The 27,189-nt window shown below is 44.1% G+C and overlaps 2 protein-coding genes across 2 annotated transcripts; both read left to right on the forward strand.

Moving 5' to 3' along the window:
• The first annotated feature begins 14,209 nt into the window (after positions 1-14,209).
• On the forward strand, positions 14,210-18,576 carry pgghg (protein-glucosylgalactosylhydroxylysine glucosidase). The gene is made up of 13 exons (XM_068739661.1): positions 14,210-14,453; positions 14,544-14,754; positions 14,822-15,257; positions 15,332-15,451; positions 15,580-15,711; positions 15,779-15,890; positions 16,082-16,154; positions 16,291-16,427; positions 16,520-16,653; positions 17,274-17,369; positions 17,454-17,551; positions 17,661-17,884; positions 18,116-18,576. The coding sequence occupies exons 1-13, from the start codon at positions 14,210-14,212 to the stop codon at positions 18,190-18,192; spliced, it is 2,094 nt and encodes a 697-aa protein (XP_068595762.1). The 3' UTR covers positions 18,193-18,576.
• Positions 18,577-19,685: 1,109 nt separating this feature from the next.
• incenp (inner centromere protein) lies at positions 19,686-26,628 on the forward strand. The gene is made up of 20 exons (XM_068739619.1): positions 19,686-19,825; positions 19,939-20,046; positions 20,154-20,773; positions 20,865-20,901; positions 21,187-21,238; positions 21,337-21,442; positions 21,552-21,591; positions 22,086-22,167; positions 22,278-22,418; positions 22,737-22,754; positions 23,398-23,507; positions 23,601-23,712; positions 23,978-24,088; positions 24,305-24,477; positions 24,581-24,701; positions 24,933-24,995; positions 25,184-25,219; positions 25,451-25,513; positions 25,591-25,747; positions 26,248-26,628. The coding sequence occupies exons 1-20, from the start codon at positions 19,686-19,688 to the stop codon at positions 26,421-26,423; spliced, it is 2,466 nt and encodes an 821-aa protein (XP_068595720.1). The 3' UTR covers positions 26,424-26,628.
• Positions 26,629-27,189: the final 561 nt, after the last annotated feature.

Genomic DNA, 27,189 nt, shown 5'->3' on the forward strand with positions numbered 1-27,189 from the left:
GAAGGCATCTACCGTGGAGAGATTCAACCGCACCCTGAAAACTAGAATGTGGCGCTATTTCACAGCCAACAACACGCGTCGTTATGTGGATGTATTACCGGATCTGATGCACTCTTACAACCACAGCTATCATAAAAGTATTAAAATGTGTCCGACGCAAGTCAACTCTCAGAATAGAGACGCGGTATTTCAAAATCTCTATGGTACTTTCCCCATCCAAGCGAGTAATTCAAAAATGAAATTTGAAACGGGAGATCAGGTAAGAATATCGAAAATGAGAGGAGTTTTTGACAAGAAATATCAGCAGAGTTTTACCGACGAGGTTTTTACAGTGTCTGACCGCCTGCATCGCGTGCCTCCCGTCTACAAACTTAAGGATTTTGATGGAGAAGAAATTCAGGGATCGTTTTACGAGTCAGAACTACAGAAAGTGAAATTTGATGGTGATAAATTTTACCCGGTAGAGAAAATTCTAAAACGTCGCAAGTTGAGGGGGAAAACATACGCTTTGGTGCATTGGAAAAACTGGCCGGAAAAATTTGACAGCTGGGTGAAGGCTTCTGATTTGAAGAACGTTTAAAAGGAACATGCGTGCGTAGGGTCCTGCATTCAGGAACTATGGAACCGTCGTTGGATGATGGATTCTACATCACGCTGCCGTCAAACGCCAGTAAAGGCATATTTCCGGAAAATACCAGCTCGTGTTTTACGACGGATTTGGCTAGAAGCCTGGAGTTGAATGGACATTGGGTAGTGGGTCTCGTTGAAATAACGTATCCTCGAACGTGGTATAATGTCGAGGGCGTAGCAGCTATTGTGCAAATCCAAGATGATGCCTACCTTCCAGAGAATAAGAAATTGACCAGAGGTTACTATTCATCCCGTGCAGAATTGTTGGATCAGATTAACCCTGTAATTAAGAAGTTTGACGATGGCAACGCAATGTCTTACAACGATATCAAAAAATGTTTCGAATTCAAAGGCCCCGGGAGAACGAATATTCGCGTACGGCCTACGTTAGCTTACATACTAGGTTTGATTCCCAACGCGTGGTGGAATATTCACAATCGCTCGGCTCCTCACCTGAGCGATCTTCAAGCGGGACTTTCAAATTTATTTATATACACGGACTTTATAGAACCTCAAGCAGTCGGAGACAGCTATTCACCGCTGCTGGCCGTTGTAGACGTCCGAGGTGAATTTGGCGATTCTGTACATGAGAAATTTTCCACGGTGCATTACGTACCGGTGTCAAAGAATCACATCAAGACCATCCGCGTAGAAATTAAATCGGATACTAATCTATTTTTTAATTTCAAATACGGAAAATCTATTCTCAAGCTCCACTTTAGACCCCGTCAAACCTCTGTGAAAAAATGAAAGAGTTTAACCACAGAATAGATGATCCGCATCGTCTTGTAAATTACTACGAGAGCCAGGTAGGGGGCGCTCTACCGGGATTCTCCGGAGCGCCTGTTATGTACGGACGTGGAATCGGCTCGATATTTTCAAGATTATTTCGCTTCGTCAGCCCTTTAATAAAAAAAGGGTTTGCCGTCGTTAAACCCCATCTGAAAACTGCCGGAGCAAATATAGCGACTGACGTTATAGGTCAGGTTATGACTAATCTCAAACGAAAATCGGACCAGCGAGGCGCTGGCGGAATGATGGTTTTGGCTAGACGAATGAGGAAACGCCCCCCTGGCGATCGTCTCCCACCATCACAGCATAAAAACAAAACCCGCAGGAAGAAACGTTCAAAAAAGAAAAACGCCTCTGGAAAGAGTAGATCTCTCTCACACTCTGACATATTTTAATACTTCACCGACATGACGGCCCCGCACCTGAAATCGGCAGAGTGTACGCTGGCTGAATTGGATCTTTTCTCCACGCCAATGACGCAATGGTCCGTCGAAGATAAGATAACTACAGAAATACGTCCCCTTTCGGCTATAACTTCTACCGGCCCGATAGAGTTTTTCATTCCGGGGGACGGTGATAAATATTTGGATTTGAACGATACATTGCTCCATCTGAGTTTGAAGATTACCAAAACCGATGGCACTGACTTACCGGACGGAGCCGAAGTGGGGCTGATTAATTATCCTCTCAATGCAATTTTCAGCCAATGCGACGTGACGTTGGGGGATCGGTTAATCTCGCAGTCTAGCTCCACGCATCCCTATAGAGCAATCATCGAGACGCTGCTTAATTATTCCCCCGCTACTCTCAGCAGTCAATTTACCGGCGGTTTGTTTTACAAAGACACGGCCGGAGCGATTGATAATTTTGCCTTAAACGGTCTCAATCTAGGATACAGAAAGAGAGCGGATTTTACAGCTAATTCCCGAGAGGTTCACCTGTTGGGTCCATTACACGCAGACATATTTTTCTGTGAGCGGTTGCTTTTAAATTCTGTCGACTTGAGAATCAAGCTTACCCGAGCCAGCGACGACTTTGTTCTCATGATGGCGCGTGACTCAGCGTTCCGTTTAAACATAACGGGCGCTTCTCTGTACGTGAAGAAAGTCACAGTGTCCCCGGCCGTTCGCTTAGGGCACGCGTCGGCGCTGATGAAAGGAAATGCTCTGTACCCGCTCTCGCGAGTACAAGTCAAAACGTATTCCATCCCTCAAAATTCCAGAATCTGCAACCAGGAAAATTTATTTTTGGGCACCATGCCCAGATACGTAGTTTTATGTATGGTAAATCACGACGCTTTTACAGGAAGAAGAGACTTATCGCCTTTCAATTTCATGCATAATGACGTAGAATTTTTGGCCTTGTGCAGGGATGGGAGACAGGTGCCGGCGAAAGCATATCAGCCTCAATTTAACCAGGGGGCTTCGGTCAGGGAGTTTTATAATATATTTGCAGCCACGGGAAGACATTTGAAAGATTTACCGCTAGCAATAAATCGGGAAGAATTTGAAAACGGTTATTCACTGTTTGTTTTTAATCTATGCCCCGGAGACGACAATGACGCGTTGACGCCGGTTTCCACAGGAAATCTGAGACTGGAGATGCGCTTTAGACAACCTCTACCGCAAACAGCCACGTTGATCGTATATGCCTGCTACGATTCGATCCTAGAGATCAATTCCAAAAGAGAAGTTCTTGTAGATTACTACTGATCTCCCTGAGGACGATGAATAGTAACGAGATTGAAACTATACTGCAATGTTTGGTCGGGGATTTATTCTGCGGAGTCTGGGCGGCCGATCAGTTAAAATTTTTACAAAGAGATTTTGACACACCCGCCTTTTTTATCGTGAACACGCATCCTTCCCATATGCCCGGTGAGCACTGGCTCGCTATAACCCTGGATCAAGACGGAACAGCTACGTTTTTTGATTCCTACGGCTTCGCACCAGATTTTTCCCACTACCCTCGAAGCATCCTGCGTTTTTTTAAGGAGAGAGCCGAACGCGTCTATTACCACACAAAACAGATACAGCATACGCTCTCTTCAGTCTGCGGCCAGCATTGTATTTTTTACCTCTATCATAGAGCCCGCGGACTGTCTTATAATCGGGTATTGTCTTTATATAATAACGACGTAGTAGAAAATGACGCCCTTGTATCACAATTTGTTGAAAGAAACCGCAAATGCATCAGTGGATTTCACGGGATTTGCCACAACGCATGTTCTTTAAAAACTTTTGTGTGTAAGTGTATTTTGTAAAGAAAAAAGACGACTGTAACCGATGATTCTTGTAATAAAAATATTTTATTAAGAATAAAACAAGCTTAAAGTTTCATTATTTCAAGATGAGAAGGTTATCCAACCAGGATATTTCGGAGTCATGGGCGTAGTCCAGCGTGGAGAGAGTGTGGCAGATTTTCTCCTCCTTGAGGGTGAGGGGGAGGGGTTAACCGTTTTAAGACGTCCTAATTCCTCTCTCGCTCGTGGGTTGGTTATCAGAGAATGAGGAACGTTCAGATCTTGTAAAGATTTCAGAAACAGAGACCAGCCCACGGGCGGATTTGTTTTTTTGCTCTCTTTACGGGGCACCATTAAATATTTCATTAAATCAATCACGTGGGATCCCTCATGACGCTCCCCGCGATGAATAAACTCTCCTCTGTCCGTCCACTCGACGCGACCGTCAGATAATTTTTTCATGATATATTCTGCGTTTTGACGATGACGCAAAGGCAGGCTTTTTAAAACGTCAGACGTCACTCCATCCGTCAGACGCTGGGGTGATTCCGGTTGGTTGGAGCGTTCTGAGGCTTCCGGTTGTTTCTCTCCCAGAGTCAAAGTTACTCTTCCTTCTTCCTGTTTACCTTGTTTCATGAGCGACAGATATTTTTGCAATAAAGAGTCGTACCTTTTCATTTTTTCATAAGGATCCAAACTCACGTTAGACAGAATTTCTGACATTTGTTGATCCAATCCACTCTCCGCCTTCTCTCTGATGGATGTGTCAGGTGCAGCCTTTAAACGGTTAAACTGTTGCGGCGAAAGCAGGAACATTTTCTGCGTATTTTTTAATCCACTCATCTGTTTATCAAACCGCCAAACAAGTTACCGACAAGAGGGATTATGGCCGATAGCAGAGGCAGCAGAAAACCTCCAGACTGTTTCTTCAGAACGCGTCTTTTGTGCGCCAACGTGGTTTTTCTGTCGGCTAATAATCTGATTGCCTTTTTCTGCCTTTGGAGTTTTTTGAACAGGGCAGGGGAGAGTGAAATATTTCCCTTCAATAAATTTACAGCAATCTCACATAAGCTTTTTAAGAAATCTTCGGAGGAGTGGTTTATAATGTCTCTTCGTTTCCGTGGTGTGGCGTTGTACAAAGCCTTGAGCAGAGGAGCGTTTCTTTTCATACGCGCAGACATTATGTAATTAATGAATTACTTTTATTGAAAAACACAATTATTTAGGAGAATAAACTGCGGGCCATTCGTTGGGAAGTATTCCCGTTCTCAACCTAAGAGGTTCTGGACAGCTCGGAGTTAAATCAATCAATAAATATCCGTGCGGCTGTAAAGTTGCGTCTGCAAAGGACTCTAGGAAGAACTTTCTTTGCGTGGGGTAAATCTGTCGAGCTAATATATTTGTCTGAAGTTTATCTCGAGGGTTTTTAAACAGCACTAGATAATTACTGTTTAAACTTATCGTGCGGCTAAACTTGCCTTGATGAAAAATATTTTGAGTTAAAAGAATTACGCTCATATTCTTGTGATGTCTGTATTGGGTAAAGATTTTCACAACTTCGGGATGATCCGCGGCCTCGAATATGACGTCGTCCAGAATAACCAAATGAGTCTGGTCTTCCGGAAACAATCCTTCATCTTCAAATGAGTCGGGGATGCCTTGAATGAATTTAATATCTTTATTCAGTTTCTGCAGCTCTGCATACATTGGCTGGAAAGACGTATATATCCACACCACATTGACAGGAAGTTTATCAAAAACATGATGACTATGCTGTAAAACATTTTTTACAAAGAATGATTTTCCACAGCCGCTAGGGCCCGCCACCAGACAGGAGAACGGGCACTGAAGTCGGGGGTCGAAATCCACCTGTTCGCCTTCGGGGAATTGTGACATGGTTAATATCCGAAAGGTAAAGTCTTGCCGTCCGGCAACAATCGTCTTTTGTCATACACGACACGAAATCTTTTCACAAATGCAGAGTCTCTCAAAAAAAATCCCCCTTTATCGCGTTTTATACCGGTTTGAGGCGTTTCTATGACAGAACAAACCGATCCTCTCAAATACTCGTTTACAAGAAGTTTCAAACTGTCGAAATTAACGGTCCGGCATGCATCCTGCGTCTGCGTGATTCCTTTTGCGCGCAAGACCACTTTGAGTTTTTCTTTTGTCTGATATCCGTAACATTTTGGTCCGGCAGAAACAAATTCTTGAATGGTGTCGCCCCCCAATTCGTCCGTCAAATCACCCAGGTAATTACCGTATTTTAAAGGCACCTGTCCCTCGCGCACTACGTAAATGACGCTGTCTGTATCCACGTACAAAACTCTGTCTTGCAATTCTTCCATGTAACCGTAGAGTTTTAGACGCGCGTAGGCGGTCGTAAAAGCGGCGATGAATACATTATCGGTTTTGTTTGGCGGAGCCACACACTTTCTTTTGCTGTAAGTCCATTGAATCAGAGCGATTTTTTCAGTGAGTATTCGAAAGTAGTGAATTTCGTACGTCCCTGAAAAGAGATATTTAAAAAACTCCCCCGGCTCTGAAATGAACACTGTCTGACGCAAATTACTTTTTTGGGCAAATTTACCCCAGAAGCTGTTGAGACACAGTTTGGCCACCTGTCGCTTGGCCGGGTTCGGTTTGATGTTGGCTGCGTCTAACAAAATCCCCTGATTTTGATGATAGTCCGAGATGTATTTTCGTCGGCTCTCCTCATCGACGACGTCGGCAGGATATCCCGAAGCCTCCTGTTTGCCTTTCAGAAAAGTATGCATGTAACCGACAAATATGCTACTGCTACTTTGTTCAAAATGCCAGACTTCTATGATTTTAGCTAGTTTGTACCCCATCTGCAGAGCTTTGTTGAATTCTACCGTCACCCAAACACCCGTCAGAGCTCTGGCTCCGTCGTCGTGCACGCATGCGTCATCCTGATTATTCATCTCGGCGCAGGTGCGGCAGAGAGTGAAGACTAATTTACCTCGAGACGTTTTGGACGGTAGGACCGGAAAATACAGACCCCGCGGTGGATTTACGGTTGCTCTGATCAAGCCAAAATAGTTTTGGGGCTCCTCAAAATCTTTGTGAATCAGTTTGGGGTGACCTAGCGGGTATGCAAATGCACAGTTGACGTACGGGTAGAGCGACGTGACGTCGGCGTAATGGATGGTCTCCCCGGGTCCGCTGGTGTAACGCAGAGAAAACGCAGATGTTCTGCCTCCAAAGAGAGCGTCGCGGGGAAGCAGAGGGGAGGGCGGGTTAAAGGATTTTAAAAACACGCTCAGCCCAGGATGAGATAATTTCATCTCCTTCCACTCATGCTCCCACATTACAACCACGTTCAAACCGCAGACGTGCCTCAGCCGCTCCAGCCTCTGTTCGGTTTTGGATCTCAGTTCTGCAAACGTCACACCTCTCAGAGGACAGACGGTTTTGGGGTGAAAACAGTCGCTGCATCCGTGATAAAAACATCCCATAAATTCCCATACAGTAGCAACACCGTCACGCTCTGAATATCCATCAACTTGTATTTTGAGGGCGGAAATAGTTTTTTCACCTTGATTTGCGGCGTGTTGGATATAATTGCCTCGTTTTTGCGCTTCCCACTCCAACCACTGGATAGAGGCATCAGAGTAGTTTTTGTATCGCTCGCGATAGTTTAGCGGAGAGGGGATCGCCAGCATCTTCTCTGAAAGGAAATTTGTCCGAAATACTCTTACACACGCCGACGCTATGGTGACGGAAAGAAGAGGATCGACGTTAGTGTCTTTGATAAATTGAGCACGGAATAAATTACATCCCTCTGCCAAGATATCAACATCGTTTTTACAGTAACGCAGCGCCTCACGAGCAAAATCAAAAGTGAGTCGAGACGCTTCGGCGTACCATTTGTCAAACTCACCCCGCTCAGAAGCCGTCATGCGTTCAACGCCGTAATCCGAGGCCGGGGGAAAGGGTCCTACGTAGTTAAGATTTGCCTGAGAGCTGAATCTGTGTGGAAAATAACCTTTACACATGTTAACAAACCCCAAAGCTTCCGGCATAGAACTTAATTTCATAGTCAGAAAGGACAGAGAATCGATGTATTTGTGCCCAAATTCCGGATCGTTGAAAAACAATAATTTGCTTCCCTGCATGACCGGCGTTGTTTTAATACCGAGTTCGATCAGGGTTTGAAGAATTATATAGCTGTCAAAGCCGCGGGCGTTGTGAGCTATAAAGACGGTGTTTTTATGCATAGGTCTGCGAAATTTGAGAACGAAATCCCTGACGCATTCCAAACCGTAGGAGGCCCAGATTTTTCCTTGTAGCGATTTTGTGCAAACTAGGTATGGCCGGTGATTTTTTTTTTCGGGGTCGACAAACGTCTCGAAATCATAAAAGATTATTTTTTCTACATTATTCTCTGCGGGGGGCAGAGGACGAATGTAACAAAGATGTGGTTCGCCGGTTTCTAGTACTTTTTCAAAACAAATATTGCATTTGAGGGTTTGACATTTGTGTCTGTCTTCCCCCGATACTGTATTCTCATACAGTCTGCAGCATTTTGAACAAAGTTTAACTTTTTGACATCGACTAAGCATCAGACTGGTTTGGGGGCCCGGCTTTGGTTCTTTATGTCTCTGCATACAAGAGACGGATCTGCAAATGCGACCGCAGTCTCGACATAGGACGCTCGTCCCCTTTTCCTGTTTGCAGCAAGGGTCACAGCAGATGTTGCAATACCCCAGACAGTTATGCAGATGTGGTTTTTCATAACCGCGAAAGCAATGTACGCACACGAATCTGACGCCTAAAAAACCCCGGAGGTTTTTGATTCCGTGATAATGGTCGTTATGTAATAACAGAGCGACTGCATTACTCCCAACAGGGAACTCTGTCTCAAAGTAGGAAAACGCTGAATCGGATGATTCTTTAAACAGCACAAAAACTTTGCGGTTCAGAATCTTTTCAAATTTAGCAACGTCGCTGAAAGAGACGGGGGTCTGATCGGTTAAACCAGCGAGACGCTGGTACGTTTTGGCTAGGATGCCGATCTGGTCAGAATCTAACTCTGGGAACATCACATGTGCTAAACTGGTGGCAAAACACAGCTGATTATCACAATTATGCGATACAAAGAGATGCCTGCTCTTCTTGCGTATCAACTCGACCTCTAAGCATTTGTCCGCCTTTCTTTTTCCGCCCCCTCGTGGATTACGCACAATTTGAACGCTTAATTCCAAGAGCTCATCACACAACGCATTTTGATTGGATTGAACAATCCGTTCCAGCAGATCCCGAAATGTCTCCTGGACAGATTCATCGCTGCGAACCGTGCCTGTTATATGCGTACGAATCTCGCGACCCATTAATTCCAGTTGAATGAGATCGTCGCACCGAGCCTCCGAGAGAGCGTTTTCCACGTGCGAGGCTATACCGCCGATGACTTCCGAATAATAACTTCCAAAATCTGGAGCGTTTGAAGGCGGCGGCAGACTCAGAATATGACGGATTTCTTTATGGTTAAATCGAGGATGTGAAATTACAGTTGGTCCATCGCTCGATACAGCGGTGCCCCCTCCGCGCTGAAAACCGGATGGACCCGCAACAGGTGATTCTAACACACGCAAATCAGTTGATGGGCCTGGGGAATCAGCTGATGAGCCTGGGTGAAAACCGGATGGACCCGCAACAGGTGATTCTAACACACGCAAATCAGTTGATGGGCCTGGGGAATCAGCTGATGAGACTGGGTGAAAACCGGATGGACCCGCAACAGGTGATTCTAACACACGCAAATCAGCTGATGGGCCTGGGGAATCAGCTGATTCCCCAGGCCCATCAGCTGATGAGCCTGCTTTTGATGGATGACTGTCGGGTGCAGGTGATTCAAACTGTGCGACAGAGTTTGCAGCGTTTCGGTCTTCATCCTCGTCTGAGGCACTATTAGACTCGGGTTCCATAGTTTCATTAAGATGACGCAAGGCTTCTTCTAACCCGCTCAAACAGCAGACATAATTCTGGTTTAAATTATCATATAACCGGATGGCATTATCCAATTCACGAAAATATAGAATAGCAAGTAGCTGTGATCTGAGAATATCTGCATTGGGGTTCATTTTGTTTTACACACACACACACACACACATTTGTTTTAGAAAGAAAATAAAAGAAATTAAAAACTCACTCATCAATCCTTCAGAAGCATGCGGTACAGAGCTCCGAGAATCATAAAGGCTGAGTCGTGAAGAATCGTCAGCTCGCGTCGGTATCTCCCATAGACGGCTTGTCTATCTCTTCTCTGACGCGGAATTCTGCGACGCGGAATCCTGAGACGCAGCGGAGGGATTCTTGGGTCTTGTAGTTCTTCTGCCGGGGGGGTTGGAGGCTGCAGTTCTCCTGCCGGGGGGCTTGCTGGCTGTAGTTCTCCTGCGGGCGGGGGTGCGGTGGCAACGTTGCCAACGTCATTCGGGTCGACGTCCGTTTCTGATGACTGTGATCCGGAAATGGCGATGATTTCTGGCGACGATGCTCGTTCTTCCTGCGGATGTAAATCTTCAGCCTCTATGTCCTCGAACGCCGATACTGGAATGTAAGGAGAGGGGGAAAAACAACAACGCTTTAGCCGTTTCTACTGCTTCGTAACGTGCGTGTGTGATTTGTTTTTTTTTTTTTTTTTACCAGCGTTGGCAGGGGTTTCATCTGTGGCTGTCGGCGTATCTGAAACAGCCGTTTCCTGTTGCACATTCTTAGGCAGGAGATCTGTGTGAGGAAAAAAAGACGCGATGATTTAGTAAAAAAAAAGCAATTCATTTATGATGCTCTGCAGTATATAATGCCATACAATCACATATTTACCTTCATCTTCGGTGTCATCCAAACTCGATGACAAATCTTCAAACTCAAGTAGAGGCCAGCCGAACGTCTGACCAGATCGGTTCGTGTCCGTTGGAACAAGACTAGGATCGCCTAAATCTGATTTTTTTCCACATACGAATTCAAACAGAAATATATATATATATATATATATATATATCTATATATATATAGTGTGCAATGCAAGATGTAATACTTAATACGTACCAAAGTCGCTTTGGGTGAAGTTTATTATTTCAAACTCGTTTTTTAGATCAACTATAAAACGAAAAAATTAACATTCAACATTCAACATTCTATTATTCCTAATTTCTTACAGCGAGGTAGAAAAAATAACATTTTACTTACTCAGCGTGTTTCCGATTATCCTTTCATCGTCTGTTGATTTTTTTCAGGAAAAAATACATGACTTTAGATTTCTTTTAAACGTATAATACTTTGAATTAGATTATATTCAGATATGGTAGAACTCACCGGAGGAATCCGAATCAATTGAGATGGGAGAAGGCACTAATAAAAGATATTGTTTTTAAAAAACAAGTTACACTTTTTTTTTAGAATATATTTAACAATTCCTAATTACCGTCCATCATTGTTGCTTGGTGTATGCGAGGCATCTCTGGTCAAGGCTGCAAGATTGTGACACTCAGATTTCTCCTGCAGCGGGTTCATTTAAAAGTAGTTTCCCGCCCCTTCATTAGGCGCATTGTATTACGACCGTCTAACGAGTTGAATCTGGGGTTACGGTTTTTGTTTGTTTATAAAAGGAACTTGGCGCATCACTTACCGGTTAGAATGTGCTTTATGACTATTGATCAATTAGTTCCAGATGTTTACCTAACTCCATGGTCGCAGGTCATGAGAGACATTGAACCACACCACAGCTAAGACATCTCCCACCACAACTATAAACAACCCCCGCATACTAAAACAAACCCACCATGTTTTTTTGGATTAGTTACGCTCGGTTATAAAAGAAAGGTGTTTTATGACATGTCGCAAAAAGCACGATCTAAGTGTTTGTTATATTTACCCAAATCCAGAATTTACAACTCTGTGGTCACAAGAGTTCGCGAGAGAGAGCTCCAGACATGGCCAGAGAAATTCTCCCAATTCACATGCCATATGCTGATTGTTTTTTTTACAACTGCTATAATCTCTTTATGGTTATATTGGGCTTGTTTGTTTTTTTTACTGCCGCTAATACACATCTGTGTCAACGGAAGGGTAGGTCTGTTTTTTTGTTTTTTGTTTTTTTGTCTCATCTCCCCCATCCGCAGCTGCGTAGCTCAGGAAGGACCCCAGAGGAGAAGGGGCGTGGAGGAGGCGTGGAAAGATACTATAACGGCTTGCTCTCGCTCTCTCTAACTCAGTGCAAGGACGATCTGAGAGGAATATGCTGCTCCCGGGTTACTATTATGTTAATAAAATAATGTACTGTTCTACTTTTCTCTACTCTGCTTCATAAAGGAACAATCCGGAGGAGGAGGAGGAGTGGAGTGTCAGGGGGAAGGGAAGGGGGGTTGCACCCTACCCTCCTTACTGACCAAAAAAAGTTACCTTTATTTTTTTTATAGTACTATTATTTTATACGATGTTAATTAATTATTATTTATTAATTAATATTTTATTAATATTTTATACGAGGCCAAAGGTCATCATTAATTTATTAATTTTTTTATATAAAATGTTTTATTAATTATTAATTTTCATATTGGGTCAAAGGTCAAATATTGGGTCAAAGGTCAAATATTAGGTCAAAGGTCAAAGTCGTAAATCTTTTTTGACTAAAGGATGTACTCATCTTCTCTCTTGAGTGATATGATGGAACTCGAGCGTCGTTCCATATGCCGTGGAGGAGGAGCAGACGTCTGGCTAATCACTGGAAGTGTCCCTTTTGTCTTTTTGACACTTGTCAGTTTGCATTAAAGTGCAGCTCATCCATTTGTCTCCTCTGGCATGCGAAGAGACGAGCCACTGTCCTACAGGGTATAAGTTCTGACAGCAAGCCGAGTTCCTAATAAGGCAGGGCAGGCTGGCCGAGGCGCTCGCTCTGTAAATATCCCTCCGGTCTGAGAAACGCAGAGGAAGGGAGCCGGGGAGGGAGAGGGAAGCGGATGGGTTGCAGCCTTTTATGGACAAAGCACAGCTTTTCCCAGGGTTTGTGGCTCTGACCCCCGGCATGATGCCAGATACTACTCAAGCAGCTTCTCAGCGCCACCAAGTGGTGAAATTCATGAAAGGATAAATAAATTATAATACATGATGTTCCTTATGAAAATATTCCTCTGACCAGGACGACCCAGGGGATAAAGGACATTTCTAGGGTCCACAAGAAAGGCCCAAAATGGGCCTCGACATTTGTTTTAGTGCATCCAACGTTCGGAGGATAGGTGAAACAATATGTTCCCTCTAATTGTTCATGCGTCTGAGCAAACACACAAACTCCCCAAGCAGTCCCTTGGACAACTTTGAGCAACATCATAATAATACATTTTATTTTAAACGCACTTTACATTTGAAAGCAAATCTCAAAGTGCACAATAGTATAAAAATAAATAAAATAAAAACAAGCGATAAAAATCAACAAATAAAACAGATAAAATCAACAAGCAAAGGATGTGTGTACTGTGGTCCCGAGAGAGTCCTGGAACTCCGATTACAATGGAAAATAGCATAGGATGAATGGTGACGTGTTTATGCTTATTTTCAATTTAGGTTGGATTTTCTTTTTTGTGCGCAACGTAGATTTTCGCCGCTCGAAGACCGTATCAGCTGTGCGTAATTACGCACGAGCGCACCTGAGAGGGAACGTTGCGTCAAACCACTTTAAATTCTTAGATAAGGAATGGAAGACAAAGAAACGTTACCGAACAGGATGTCTCTGGTTTAAACAGACGAGGCTAAACGGTGTCACTTCTTTCCCTGTCTGGTTGCAGACACAGCGGCGCATTGCAGAGTTCCACGTGAAATCCATTCCATGTTTTCCAGCGCACAGTGATCCATACGCGTGTTTTCCGTGCAGCAGGCGTCTCTGCTTCACCCACCCAGCAGTTTTACGCGTCTACCGTGAGTTCACTTTAACGCATTTACACTGGAGCTCTTTATTATCACCAGACGTGAACTCTGACGTGAATCAGACTGGGACCAGTCTGCTTTCGGTGCTGCTTAACTGGGAACTTTCCTTTAGTTTGCTTCTTCTCCCGCCCCACAGAAAGACTTCCTCCGGGCCTCCGGTTTTTGGTGCATCTCCAGGTAAGAAGATCATATGTTTATTTATTATTTATCAGCCAATAAAAACTTTCAGAGTAATTAATACGTTGAGAAGGATGTGTGTACCCCCCCCCCCCCCCCCCCCGGGATGTTGTCAAGGATCAAAATATTAAAATCCTTGCTATACAGTATTGTGTTTTTTCTATATTATCTATAATCTATAAAGCAGGGGTCCCCAAACTACGGCCTGCAGAAAAAGGTTTTGGGACCCCTGCTATAAAGGTTCTCAGTAACCCGGTGAACTTGGTGCATGTTCTACATGAAAGATTTCCTCTTGTGAATGCAATGTTTTATTTTGTTCAGTTGTAGTACAGATGTTTTCAAACTAAAGTTCATTGAACTTTACTTTTTCCAGACTGCATTTGAGGAAACGACATTTCCTTTATTCCAGAGTCAAGACATCTTGTTGCCATGTCCTGTGAATCCGACCTTTACATCTTCTCCACCGATACGCTACCCACTGACCCCCGCTTGCTCCCCCCACTGGCCAATGGGCTTCTGGGATGGAGGGTGTACGACAGCGTCATGCACATGTGTGGTGTGTATAACGGGCAGGCTGGACAGTGTCACCGAGCGGACGTCCCCTGTCCTCTAGCTGTGGAGGTGGAGTTGGACGAACCAGCCCAGCACTTGCACAGCCTTAACACGCACACAGGTAACATCTGCCGTGGATCTCATGCGTGTGATGATGAAGATGATGATGATGATGAAGAACAATTATCTCCGTCTCGTTGTTTTCATCCAGGCATTTTCACACACACCCGGAGCTCAGCCAGTGTGACCATCTCACAGTGTTGGTATTCACACCGATGCTACTCCAACATGATGGTGATGGAGGTGCTGCTGGTCCGTCAGGCGACATCAAAGGAGCCGATCACCATTAAGCTGGTCAGTTCGTTCACGCCTCGGAGCAGAGACATCGGTTTCGAGCCGGCTCCTGATTACAGGGGAGGAAGGTGAGGTTAACAGGAGCACATTTTTAGCTTTGTAGCACACGTGCGATGTCTTTTTCCTCTATCCCAGGCACATCCAGGGAAAGACAAACACTGCTGAGTTCCCAGGAATGTCTTGTCCAGAGGTGCATCTCATCTGGAGCGCCATACCCACCACCGTGACGCTGCTTCCAGAACAGAGCCAGAGCCTTTGGACCTTCATCCTGGTTGCTGCAACCAGTTTGCATGCTGGGGAGACGAGTTTCGATGAGGGTCTGAATCTGATGGCGACTGGTAACCTGCGCTCGTCTCACGAGGAGGCCTGGAGAGAACTGTGGCTGCAGAGCAAGGTGGAGGCGTCAGGGTCGGAGACCCTGACCAAGGCCCTGATTGGCTGCATATTCTACCTCCTCAGCGCGTTTCCCTCTATTCATGATACCTCAAGCCTTTTTGGAGGACTCAGTCCAGGTGGGCTGTCCAATGGTGGAGATGGTCAGGACTACTGGGGCCATGTTTTCTGGGACCAGGTATGGCTACCTACATGTGTGCTGCTTGTAAGCGGATTGTATGTTCGTCACATGACTCAACCTTCCTGTGATAGGAGACTTGGATGTATCCTGGTATAGCCCTGTTTTATCCCAGGCTAGCCCGGGCTGCGCTGGAGTACAGGGTGAGGACGATGGACGGGGCGAAATACAACGCCCAAACGCAGGGCTACAAGGTATGAGGACGCACAACTCTTTCACTCATACAACCCCACGTTACACATTTTACATATGACACACATATAACCCAACTTAGGCTGAGGTGTGAAATGTAAATACAATCAGAATGTCCCTGTCTTTCCAGGGACTGAAGTTCCCGTGGGAGAGCGCTGTGTCCGGGAGGGAGGTGTGTCCAGAGCCCATTTATGGACAGCGAGAGATTCACATAAATGGAGACATCAGCCTGGCCTTCCGACTCTACCTCTACCTCACTGAGGTATTCTGTCATGGTCCTCGCACTGTGCTGCCCGGTGTGACGATGCTAACGGAGCTCTTTGCTGCAGGATCTGTCCATGTTCACGGCGGGCCGGGGCAGGGAGGTCGTGTACGGCGTGGCTGATTACTGGGTTTCCAGAGTAACATGGATGCCCGATGAACAGCAGTACCATCTCTCAGGTAAACGGATCCATCGTGTTCTTTTCAGCGGATGCTCGTCTCCCAAAATGATTTCTCTAACGAAATACAAAAGGCACCGTGTTACCGAAGCTCGGAAGCCCACTTTGATATTTTATTATATACATGTATTCATTGTTGTATATTTGCATGAATGGTTTTTTCATGTGGCATTTTGCTTTTGCACCATTTAGGTGTCATGCCACCTGATGAGTATCACTGCAATGTCAACAACTCTGTGTACACAAATACGGTGGCCAAACACAGGTACTATTGTTAAATATGCTAAATAACATTGTAGAATAAATACTATGCAATCATATTGTACAGATTGTATATGAAGAATATTTTCTACCAGTGCATATCGTCAATGAAAATAATGCAAAACCTTTTTTTTGATCAGTCTCCAGTTTGCTGTAGAATTGGCCACCGTGCTCCAACATCCTGCACCGAACGAATGGAGCGAAGTGGCCGAACACCTCAAAATACCATTTGACCCGGAAGCCCAGTACCATCCTGAGTATGATGACTACATCAAAGGTTCCTCTCAAGCCTTTCTGGCATGCGAGAACTGGCTCTGCTGAGATGTAACATGTTGCATACAGCAGAGTGTGTTTTTGGTCCTCCCACAGGTCATCCAGTGAAGCAGGCGGATGCAGTGATGCTGGCCTATCCTCTGGGACTCCTGATGCCCCCGGAGGTCAGGAGAAATGACCTGGAACTCTATGAGCCAGTAACAGACCCTCACGGGCCAGCAATGACGTGGGTATGAGACATCCTGCTGTGTGCGTGGTCTGGAGGACTGATGAGAACTCGGATTGGCAGTAGTAGACTTTTTTTTTAATTACATTGTTATGATTTTAGATTGTTTTAAATAAAAGTAGCAGCATGGGAGACACGGTTAAAAGTCTGCTTAAACTCCTTAACGTGACTGTATTAATGGATCAAATGTAATGCACACATGAAATGTTCTTGTTTTGGACTCCTGGCGGGTCTATCATGAACATCGTTCTGCAGCAAGTGGCTGATTTCCACTAAAGTGGTCCAAAAAGCTGCTGCCTCCTCAGCACCGAAAGGGAATAGATAATGCAAAGATAGCAAACAGAGTCAGATATTTCCCTCAGGATTTTGCAGCCGATATAAGAGATTGAATATTGGATGTTTGTCCCTAGATGTGTAAACAAACTGTTTCCTAACAATCGCTGCCCCTGTGTGGGCAAAAATCAATTTACCGCAAAGTAAAGATTAATATAATTAGATAGTAATTAGTTACTTGTGGCACACGGGCATCATGTTTTGATGTCTACTTGAGTTGAATGTAAAAGTCTGTCACTCTTTTTATGTGATCACTTGTCTTCTTTCGTCGTAATGCTTTTATTTTGTAAGGGCATGTTTGCTATCGGCTGGCTGGAGCTTGGGGAGGCTGAGAGAGCTCACCGTTTAATTGAGAAGTGCTTCGAGAACATCCAGGGACCGTTCCAGGTATCCGAGGTTCACGCACCTGCTTCGTGCGAATGCGTGGCTGGTGAAGGAACGCTGTGAACACGCGCTCGTCTCTCCTCACAGGTATGGACTGAATCATCAGATGGCTCCGGTGCAGTCAACTTTCTCACGGGTATGGGGGGATTCCTTCAAGCCGTGTTGTTTGGTTATACTGGCTTCAGGTCAGTTATTAAACCTCCCACCATGCACAGTGAACTAGAATCACAGAACCCAGGTCGCATCGCAAATACCGACATCCGGTGTGTGTGTTTTTGTTTTTTGTTTTTGCAGAGCTCAAAAAGAACATCTGGCCTTTTCCCCACTTCTTCCCAATCACATTTCTGAGCTTTGCATTCTTGGAGTGAGTTACCTCGGCTGCCAGATGGACTGGCTTCTGAGGAGAGAAGACATCTGTGTCACACTGAGGAAACAAGTTCACAGTGCTGGCAATGCTAAATCCTATGATTTACAGATTATCCTGAAGGCATCAGGAACTAAAATCCCCCTGACACCAGGTAACACAAGCAAAAACATGGTATTATAGTGGGCCATTTCTTTTGTTAAAAAAAAAAAAACAGCTTATCACATAAATAAATTATTATTGAAGAAAGATTTGTATCAAAATTAAGCCAAAGGAAATGTAATATAATTCTTACTTTGGTCCTACAGTCCATATCTCATGTTTCTTTGATGAAATTGATGCAATATCAAGTCATGAATTTAATTGTACACGCCTATTTTTTCAGGACAGCCTGTGACGTTTCCTCGAGAGCCTGGGTACGTTTGTAAAATGTCTCCAATGCCTTCCTGTTGGCCTTTCTGAAGCAGCAACCATGACCTTCCTCATTATTCAATATTCCCAGAATTGATTATCCTGTATGGGGAGAGCATCCTATTTCACCTGGATGTCTCAATTACAGTACAGTATGTACAGTACAGGAATTACTAATAATAATAAGAGGAATTAGAAAATGTAAGTTGATTATTTTTTTGAATGTTATTAAAAAAAAGTGTGTACACGTTTGCTCTTATCCTAAGATCCTCACATAAAGGCACCCAGTTCAATTGGAGAAAATTGTATTTTATAATTCAGTGGCCTCCAACAGTATGATGCATGTATTTGCTCACATTATGTTACGCTGCATTGTTAAGTTGTTTGTGTAATGGAATTATGATCAAATTCTACTGTATGTAAAATGTTCAATAAACCCTCTTACATACAGTGCTTTGTGTTTTGTGATGTTAATGATTAATACTGTTAGATGATGTTCATCTTATTGGTTGATAATGTTATCAATTGGTTGATTTAAAACCGAGTTGCACCGGAACTCCGCCTTGTATTTCGGTAGGGTGCGCTCGATTTGCTACGTGGTCAACGTATCACCACCTTTTACATAATGCTACCAAGTGTGAGCGCCACCCTTGTGGCGAGTCCCAATGTGAAAAAGAAACATATTACAATGTCGTCACTGTGCGCCGTGACGGGATTGGCTGCTGACGTTTTGAATCAAGTTGAACCGTGTCAGGTTGGAGGATTAGCAGTCCCGGGTTATTCGGATCGATTCGCATATAGTAGACTCGATGGTTGCGGGAGTACGTTAGGATTTCTCCTCCTTTTAACGCGACTGGGCGATTGAGTCGGTTTTATATACATTTACAGAGCAACCAATAAGCCATTTCCTGTTCTGAAACACGGAGAGAAAAGGTAATGCTAGTTATTTTAATGTCACAGGCGATGTTAGCTAATTTGACGTTAGCCACCTAGCTTAGCAGATTTTAAATAAGAACACTTATTGATAACAATAAGCTCAACTCATCGCGTAACTTCACGCTTAATGTTTCTCTGCAGCTGAACTGAACATTTAATATTTTAACCATTTAATGGTTATTTCGTTTTTGTAGCATTTGAGTAAAGCTAACGTGTTTCTTGAAGGACGTTAGCTTAATCTGTTGGAACACAACGAAGCATTTGGGTTTATCGTGGAGTATTACTCATATTACTTGGCTTAGTAGTGGAAAAAGAGAAATAACTAATCTCGTCGACTACATTGTTTGTTTAGGAATAGTTAAAGTTATTGTGCGGCTGCAGCTAGCAGGTACCGATTTGCTCGTGCAAAATCTGGCAATGGCAGACCACCACCCCAAGAAACAATAATAAGCAAACACCCGACTTGACGCTAGCGCTATCCTTTGCAATCTATTTAACTTTATTTTTCCAGTGTGATTTCCATGTCTTGCTTTAAAATAGAAACTGCCAGGCCATAATGTCCTTTAGTTCCTTCATTAACAATGTGTTGTCTCCTTCAGGCTGTCAACATGGCGTCGGTTCTGTCGTCTGTGTCGTCCCTCATGGAGTTGTTTGTTGGTAAAACACAAGAATTCGTGGATGAAATCGACGATGTGCACATGGTTTGGCTTGATGAAATCCAGCAAGAAGCCAAGCGCATGTTCTCCAAGTACGTTTTAAGTAAATGGGCAAATGTTAGTTTTAGGTCTCTTAATCTTCACCCAAATTTATATATTATCGAGTCTGACTGCTTTACTAATGAAGCGGCCTTTTTTTTGTTAGTGATTTTATCGCAGAGCCAGAATTGATGCCAAAAACGCCATCGCAGAAGAATAGTCGCAGGAAACGTGTGTCATTGGGTCGTCAGGCTGAAAATCAAGCCAAGCGAAGGTCTGTTGCTTTTATCGCCACTTTAGAAGGGGATTGTTTTCAAATCTGAGCATTGATAAACAATCAAGGCCGTTTCTAACTCCAAATACAATTTATTTGCCGTCTAGATTTTCCAAGGGAAAACGTAGCAACCTCCGTGGCTCCATCAAATCATTGAATTTCATTGCTGAAGAGGATATTCCAGAGACCTCTACCGCTGAAGTCAACACGACCACGAGGCCCAAACGCAATACTCGCAAGAACAAGCAGACGAAGCCTGACGTGGCAGAGGACGCGACCCAGGATGCGACCCAGTCGCCTCTTGGCAGCTCTGAATCGCAGGAAGTAGAGAAGCCAGACTTGGTAGAGGAGAGAGAGCTTGATAAACTCAACCTTTCGGCCGAAGCAGGAATCAATCCGGAGCCCGTATCTACTTCACAGTCTCCACCAAAGGTTATCTGCGTGTCTCCTGCAGCCGAGATGCCCTTGCCCGAGGCCGTTGTTGCCATCTCTTCTGCAGACCGCTTGTCTGCTGAAAGCATCGAGTGCTCTGATGGTCGCGCAGCTAATAAGATCGAAATAGCCGATGCAGTTCAGAGATCACGGCGCAGCTCGGTACGGCGCTCCCTCAAGCTGCGTCTGAGGCACAGCATGACTCAGGAATCTGTTCGGCGCGCCTCACGCCGCTCTACGCTGAAGAGGAAGATGGCGCACAAGACCGACTCTCCATGTAGCAGCAACAGAGACGGTGAGAGATTAGCCATGTTTGGTGTGTTTGTGGCAAATCCTCTCACTCTTTGACTTCTGATTCTATTTGTTTTGTTTCTTTCCGTTTGTAGAGGACTCTTGCCGGGAGTCGGAAGAGGAAGAGGAGCCGTAAGTAATGAGGATTAATCGGGAACATTTTACAGTGGGTTTGACACTTGAATGGAGAGGGCTCCCAGTCAAGACTGTAATTAGTTTACAAAAATACGTTTTTCAAAGGAAGAAAACATCAAAAGTGTAATGAAGCGCAACTCGCTAGATACTAACACTCATAGTTGTGAGCATTTGTCTACAAAATCTTACCTTTGCCTCGTGTGACATTAATCCATCGTTCGTTATTGACTTTGGGTACCATATATGTTTTTAAGTGTCTGCATTGATCTTTCTTTGACGTAGTGTGTTGGAAGCTGGGAATGCTGCAGTGGAGAAACTGAAAGAAACTTCCGAGGTACAGATATATCGATAAAGAGTCGATTTGCAAAGTAATGGATTCTTTGGTTATTGATATTTGTATTCACTTTCTACATCTACTAAACATGAACCCAGGTTCAGAAGGAAAATCCATCTGTTGCACGCATCACCCGATCTGTGGCGGCACACTCCCCCAAACTGGCACCCCCCTCACTGTATGTCACCCCCAACAAGGCGACGGGTATGGGAACGTGTTATAAATGATGCTCTGGAATAGTTCTTAGTTTTTGTAGACTGTGAATAGTTTTGTACCAAATTTTGACAGATAAATGTTTTTTTCTGTGTTTCAGTTGTCGACACAAAGCGGAAGAGCTCCCAGCTTGGTCGGAAGTGAGTTGTGTGTGTTTGTGCGTTATATGTGTGTTATATGTGCGTTTGCTGCAGTTATAGGAGGCTTTCTCAGCTGAAAGATTGAGCCAACGTGCACGTCTTTGTGACATTGTGTACATTTGAGCCAGTTAGTCAAACAAAGTTTCAACGTTTTTTTTTTTTTTAACTCGATGAATTCTTATTTCTTCATTTGACCATATCTTTTGTCTCTTCCTCTCATTTGCTACCATACCTCCATATTTAATGATTTCTTTTCGCTATTCTTCTTTTGTTTATTGTCAAAGATGTGCTGCTGAACAAGTGTGTTCACAATGTAAACAAACCGCTGAGATTAAAGTCTGCCTGATTAATCTGCACTTTTTGGTCCAGTGGACTGAAAGCGTGTCTAAATGTCTGCGTACCCTTAACGGACATGTTACGTCTCAACTTGTAGCGGGTGTTGAAAATAAGTTTGGTAACTTGTGTCTTTGAACAAATGCTATTTCTTTGTTTAGATCACGCCAGAGTACCAAAAGAAAAGCACCAGATTATGTGGAGGAAAGTCCCTCAAAAAGACTTTCTCCACCCAAGAAAAGTGTAAGTTGGATGCAGAAAATCCTGCAGTTCAAGGTTTAGTTATAGAAAGTCTGATGTAATACTTACAATAAATTAATTTCTCAACTCCTTTTTGTTTTATTACTGCACAGACAATTCGACCCCACATGAGATCGTTTCTCCACACTGTGCAAAAGAATCAGATCCTGATGATGACTCCTACGACCCTCGGCCGCTCTAGTGTCATCAAGTCCTTCATCAAACACACCACTCCTTTGAAGATCGATTCTAAGGTAAGCTGAACGGCTGTTTAACGGCTGCTTGAGTCCTTGCGTTCTGATCTACTTTACTTGCGCTGACGGGAGTCTTCAGAATGTAGATCAGCTTAACGTATCTCACTGTCCGAAATAGATGGCGTTGAAGTGGATTAGAAATAAATCTCCATGACGATCATTATCAGGTGTCTTGATTTCAGTTGTGCCCACGATCTTGGACTTGAGATTGAGCTTCGGTTTCTAGAAAGTATTGTGTCTCACGTTTTAATTGAGCTGTCAAATGAAGTGAATCTCTTATTTTTGGTGTGTGTCCCCCCCTCCCCCCCCCCCCAACAGCTGAACCTTGGTATAGTGGTAAGTGGAATGTGGAAGCATTGTTTGTTGGTGGGCATTTGGTGGTGTCTAAATATGACGTTGTGCAGCATGATGAGGGTTAGGTCTCCTTATTCCCAACCCGCCCGAGGCCCCTTTCACTTCCAGTGGATTCGTGTGTAAAAGTGACATCTGTCAGTGTCAGAGCTGAAAACACGGCTGCTGGGAGTTTGATCACTAAACATCTATTTGTTGTTTGGGCTCTGAACATAGGAGCAGCAACAGACTCCAATAATTCAGTCAAAAATTAAAGCGCTGTGAAGAATGGACTTTGACAGACGGTGACTGGGCGAGTTTGCAATGCATTGAGAGAGTGAAGGGGGCTGCTGCGTTTAAATGAGCCGTCAGACTGCGCTCATTGGTAGATGGTGTCACTAACACTCGTCATTTCGTCTAACAATCCACCGGAAGGGTCCTCAATAGCCTCGCCGTTGTGTTTGAGACTGTTTGGTTGGAAGTAAAAATCCTTCCAGTTCACAACCGATGACTGAAACCAGTCCAGGTTTTACCACGGATCTAACCGGTTTCATCTGCTGCATCCGTCTTCTCTGATATGCTGCCTGTTGCATATGCTTACGTGAGCTGATCGTTTCATGAATACAACAGTTATGTTCTCTTCACCCAGACAAAAGAGCGTCACAAGCTGGAAGCACTTAAAAAGAAGCAGGTGCAAGAGGAGGAAAGAATCAAAAAGATGGAAGAGGACAAGAAAAAGAAACAGGATGAACTTAAAAGGTAAATGCAGCACTCATTCTGTTAATGCAGCCAAACTGGAAAGCCGTGCAATGTATTCTGTCTGAAGTTCTTTCTGATTAAATCTGGTTACAGGAAGAGGGACGAGAGGCTGAGGAGAGTGGTTGAGGCGAAGGTGAAGGGGGAGGAAGAGAAGAAAAAGAAGATGGAGCAAAAAATGGCACAGATTGATGAAAAAAATGACAAGGTGTGTATCGTATTTGACTCTGACTGAAAAGTGTTGTTTTAAATGTAGGTGTCTTCTAGAATTGGTTGGCGTTTGTAGTTCTGTGTTCAAACGATCTTCTCGTGGTATTGATTGGTGCAGCATCGTATTGATCCTCCAAGTCTAAAGTCTGTTATTGTTTACTTTACGGCATGCGGTGGGGAGTAAATGCTGGATGACTGAGGCGTTTCAGGTGGCGTAGAAGCACTGTGGTCTGTCTTTTAATAAATATTGTGTCTTCGCTCAGCGTCTGGCTGAGGAGAGGGCCAAGAAGAAGGCAGCCGTTAAGCGTCAAGAGGAGCTGGATCTGAAAAAGAAACTGGAAGAGGAAGCTAAAAGAAAGAAGATTCAACAAGCGGTAAGCTCCTCTAATGATTTGTGTCACACTTCCCCATTAATCCATCACAACTAGACAGAACAAACAAAAGCACGGCCTTTACAGCCGGCCTCTTTCTACAATTTGTGTTTAATAAACCAATTCAAAGAGGTCAGTTTTCTTTGCCATCATGTGTTGCTCTATTTTGCGGCTTTTACAATGTTCTAATTGTGCTTTTATTCAATCAATCTCTTCAAGGAGGAGGAGAAGCGGCAGCAGGAGTTGCTGGCCAAAAAGAAGGCAGAGGAGGAGGAACAGCAGGCTCGGAAGCTGGCCGAGGCTCGCAGAGCGCTGGAAGTGAAGAGGGAGAGGGAGAGAGAGAGAGAGCTGGAGAGAGAGCTGGAGAGAGAGCGACTAGCTGCTGCTGCAAGGTCAGCATGGAGCCTTGTCAGTGTGTTCCGTTAAAACCTGATCAAAGACAAAGCGAGGTTTATTCATTCCATGCGGTGATGTGATGTGATTCATGCGTTTCAGGGAGCGAGTGGAAAAAGAAAAAGCTCTTGCTCTGCAGCGGGAGGTGGAGAGAGCGGCGAGAGAGAAAGAGAGGAGAGAACTGGAGGAGAGAAAGAAGGCACTTGAGGAAAAACGAAAACTGGTAAGAAATTAAAGTTTGGGACCAGATGAATTCAGAACACTTTGATTATTAGAACAATTAAAAAATGAAAATTGTGACGTCCCGAGTTAGCTCAGGTTTCTGACCATGAAGATCCTTTACAAGGATTTATTTGAGAAGTTTGAAAATACCGTAAAATTTGAATGGATGAAGTCAAATATCTTGTACATCTGCTGTTGACTGGCTGTTTGTTCATATGCCCCCCCCCTCTAGGAAGAGCAGCAGAGATTAGCTGCAGAAGAGGAAGCTGCCAAAGAAAGAGAAGCTGCTAAACTGGTAAGAAAAGAGTTGGGATTATGCTGCCTCAAGGTACACAGAGGGTTAATCCTGGGAAGAGGAGCTTCGCCCGAATATGAAATATTAGTTGAGATTTAGCTTTTACTTCATTTTAAATTGTAATTATTTACTAGCACTGCACCAGCAAAGCTTTACGACTGGACCGTTTCTTTGTCCCTGCTCTGCAGGCTGCTTCTGGCCTGAACGTGACCGTGGATATCGGGGTAAGCGGCTCTAGAATTCAGCATCCTGGGAGCTTTAAGTGTCTCTTTGTTGTTTGCTAGCAGAGTAGCTGGATTCACACAAGAAGCCTGCCGCTGTTCTCCACCGTCGTAACTGCGCTAACTTGTTTCCTTCTTCACTGTCGTCGTTGGTGAAGTTCCAACTTGTCCTGCTTTCTGAGACCCGATAATATGAAGAAATACTTCTCACGCTCTCCTTCCTAATCTCCGCAGCACTCTGTACCGAGCACTCCGGTCTGCAAAGGCGCCGGCCTGAACGTGACCGTGGAGATCGAGGTAACGTGAAGCGACACGTGGCACAAGTGTAATCGGATCGATCCCGAGTGGATGATTCCTGAGTGTGTCCTCCACAGAAATCACCACAATCCTACGTCATCACTCCGAAGGGCGGCAACAGAGCGTTGGCCCCCAAAACCACCGGCATAGAGGATTATGGGATGGACCAGAACAGTGACGACTCTACTGATGATGAGTCCGCCCCGAGGAAAGCCATTCCATCCTGGGCAGAAGGTTGGTTTTATTTAATATTGTATTATTAATGCTGTTCTTACTTACTGTTCATTTATATATATCTTTTTAAAATAATTTCCTATGAATATATCTGCCTCTGTACACAACGCTTTTCTTCTGTTTTGTTTGTTGATCTATATTGACGAGGGAAAATGAATATGGAAAATCAGAGTAATTAAGTCATTTCAAAAAGAATAAAGCAGAACCTCATTGCTCCCTCGGTGCAAACGGTTCAATACTTTCAGTATCAGTGTGGTGCGTTTTGGGTGTTTTGCAGCATGTCTCTATAAATAAACTCTTTTACCAGCTGCCGCCGTTTCAAATGCCGATTTGGATGTCAGGTACCATGGCAACAGTGACGCATTAAGCATATGGGTCAGCCCCATCGACCACCGGCGTAGATGAATGACAAACATGATTCAATGTTCTGTGTCGAGCTTTGCCTCGTACCTCGGTGTGATTTCTCATGCTGTCCTCTTAAATGCTTTTCTTCCTCCCAGGTCACAACCTGCAGCAGATAATTATGAAGCAGTACTTTAACCCTCCGGACTTCGACGCGTTCTTTGGGCGTGTTGAACCTCCCAGACTAGAAGACATCTTTTACAAGACCAAGCCTCGCTATAACAAACGCACCAGCTCTGCTGTTTGGAACTCGCCTCCAGCTGGAGCCAAGTGATCTGTGTAAACTGATAGATGTACCAGCCATGGCTGTCAAGGTTCATTTTTGTTTTAGTATTTTTCTAATAAAGGAAAGACATTTTCTCTTGATGTTTTCCTCTTTGCTGTTTCACTCTTTATTTTATTTCTTTGGTTTTAGGCATCATAGTTTGATGCATTGTGCTTTTATTCTGTACTTGTAAATGGTTTTGCATTAAAACCCAGAGGGATGTAAAAGTTTTTACTGACGGATCATTAAAAACTTTCATTTAAATGTGTGATGATTGTAAATTGTGTTGGAATTTATTAAAGTGCATTAGAATGGTTGTTCGTTTAATATTGTGTAAAATCGACTTTGTCCTGTAAATCCGAATGTCTCGCTTCACTTAAAGGCGCCGTCTGCCCCCGTTTCTAATAATTCTACCTGTTTGAGCTTGGTGGAGCTGTGACGGAAACAGCATTAGGTCACTGGGATCCAATAATATGATTAATTAAAGCTGCAAGCGGTGTCAAGAAGGCTTTGCCCCCCCCCCCGGTGCCTGTCAGGGTGTGAGCCAGCACCGACCTCACTGCCGGGCGTCTGAACATAAACTTGTGTTTGCACGCTTCACAGAGTGACGGATTGCGTTTGAACTTTATTATTCCAATAGGAAGTGCAAAAGAGCATTTCATGGTCTTTTAGACTACCCTGTGATAAAGAACAAAGATGTTTCCAACATCACACAACACATTTTTGTGTTTGCCAGCAGGTCTGAGATCTTACCAGGATCGAGAGATCAACTCAT

The sequence above is a fragment of the Brachionichthys hirsutus genome, chromosome 5, assembly GCF_040956055.1.
Source record: "Brachionichthys hirsutus isolate HB-005 chromosome 5, CSIRO-AGI_Bhir_v1, whole genome shotgun sequence".
NCBI lineage: Eukaryota > Metazoa > Chordata > Actinopteri > Lophiiformes > Brachionichthyidae > Brachionichthys > Brachionichthys hirsutus.

Excerpts from the sequence above, each read along its gene's own strand:
- incenp (XM_068739619.1), top strand. The coding sequence starts at position 19,686 with ATGGCGTCGGTTCTGTCGTCTGTGTCGTCCCTCATGGAGTTGTTTGTT. Across the intron at positions 20,047-20,153 it reads GAAAATCAAGCCAAGCGAAG|ATTTTCCAAGGGAAAACGTA; the intron begins GTCTGTTGCTTT and ends TTTGCCGTCTAG. Across the intron at positions 21,592-22,085 it reads AGCTCCCAGCTTGGTCGGAA|ATCACGCCAGAGTACCAAAA; the intron begins GTGAGTTGTGTG and ends TTCTTTGTTTAG.
- pgghg (XM_068739661.1), top strand. The coding sequence starts at position 14,210 with ATGTCCTGTGAATCCGACCTTTACATCTTCTCCACCGATACGCTACCC. Across the intron at positions 15,452-15,579 it reads CCCAAACGCAGGGCTACAAG|GGACTGAAGTTCCCGTGGGA; the intron begins GTATGAGGACGC and ends CTGTCTTTCCAG. Across the intron at positions 17,370-17,453 it reads ACATCCAGGGACCGTTCCAG|GTATGGACTGAATCATCAGA; the intron begins GTATCCGAGGTT and ends CTCTCCTCACAG.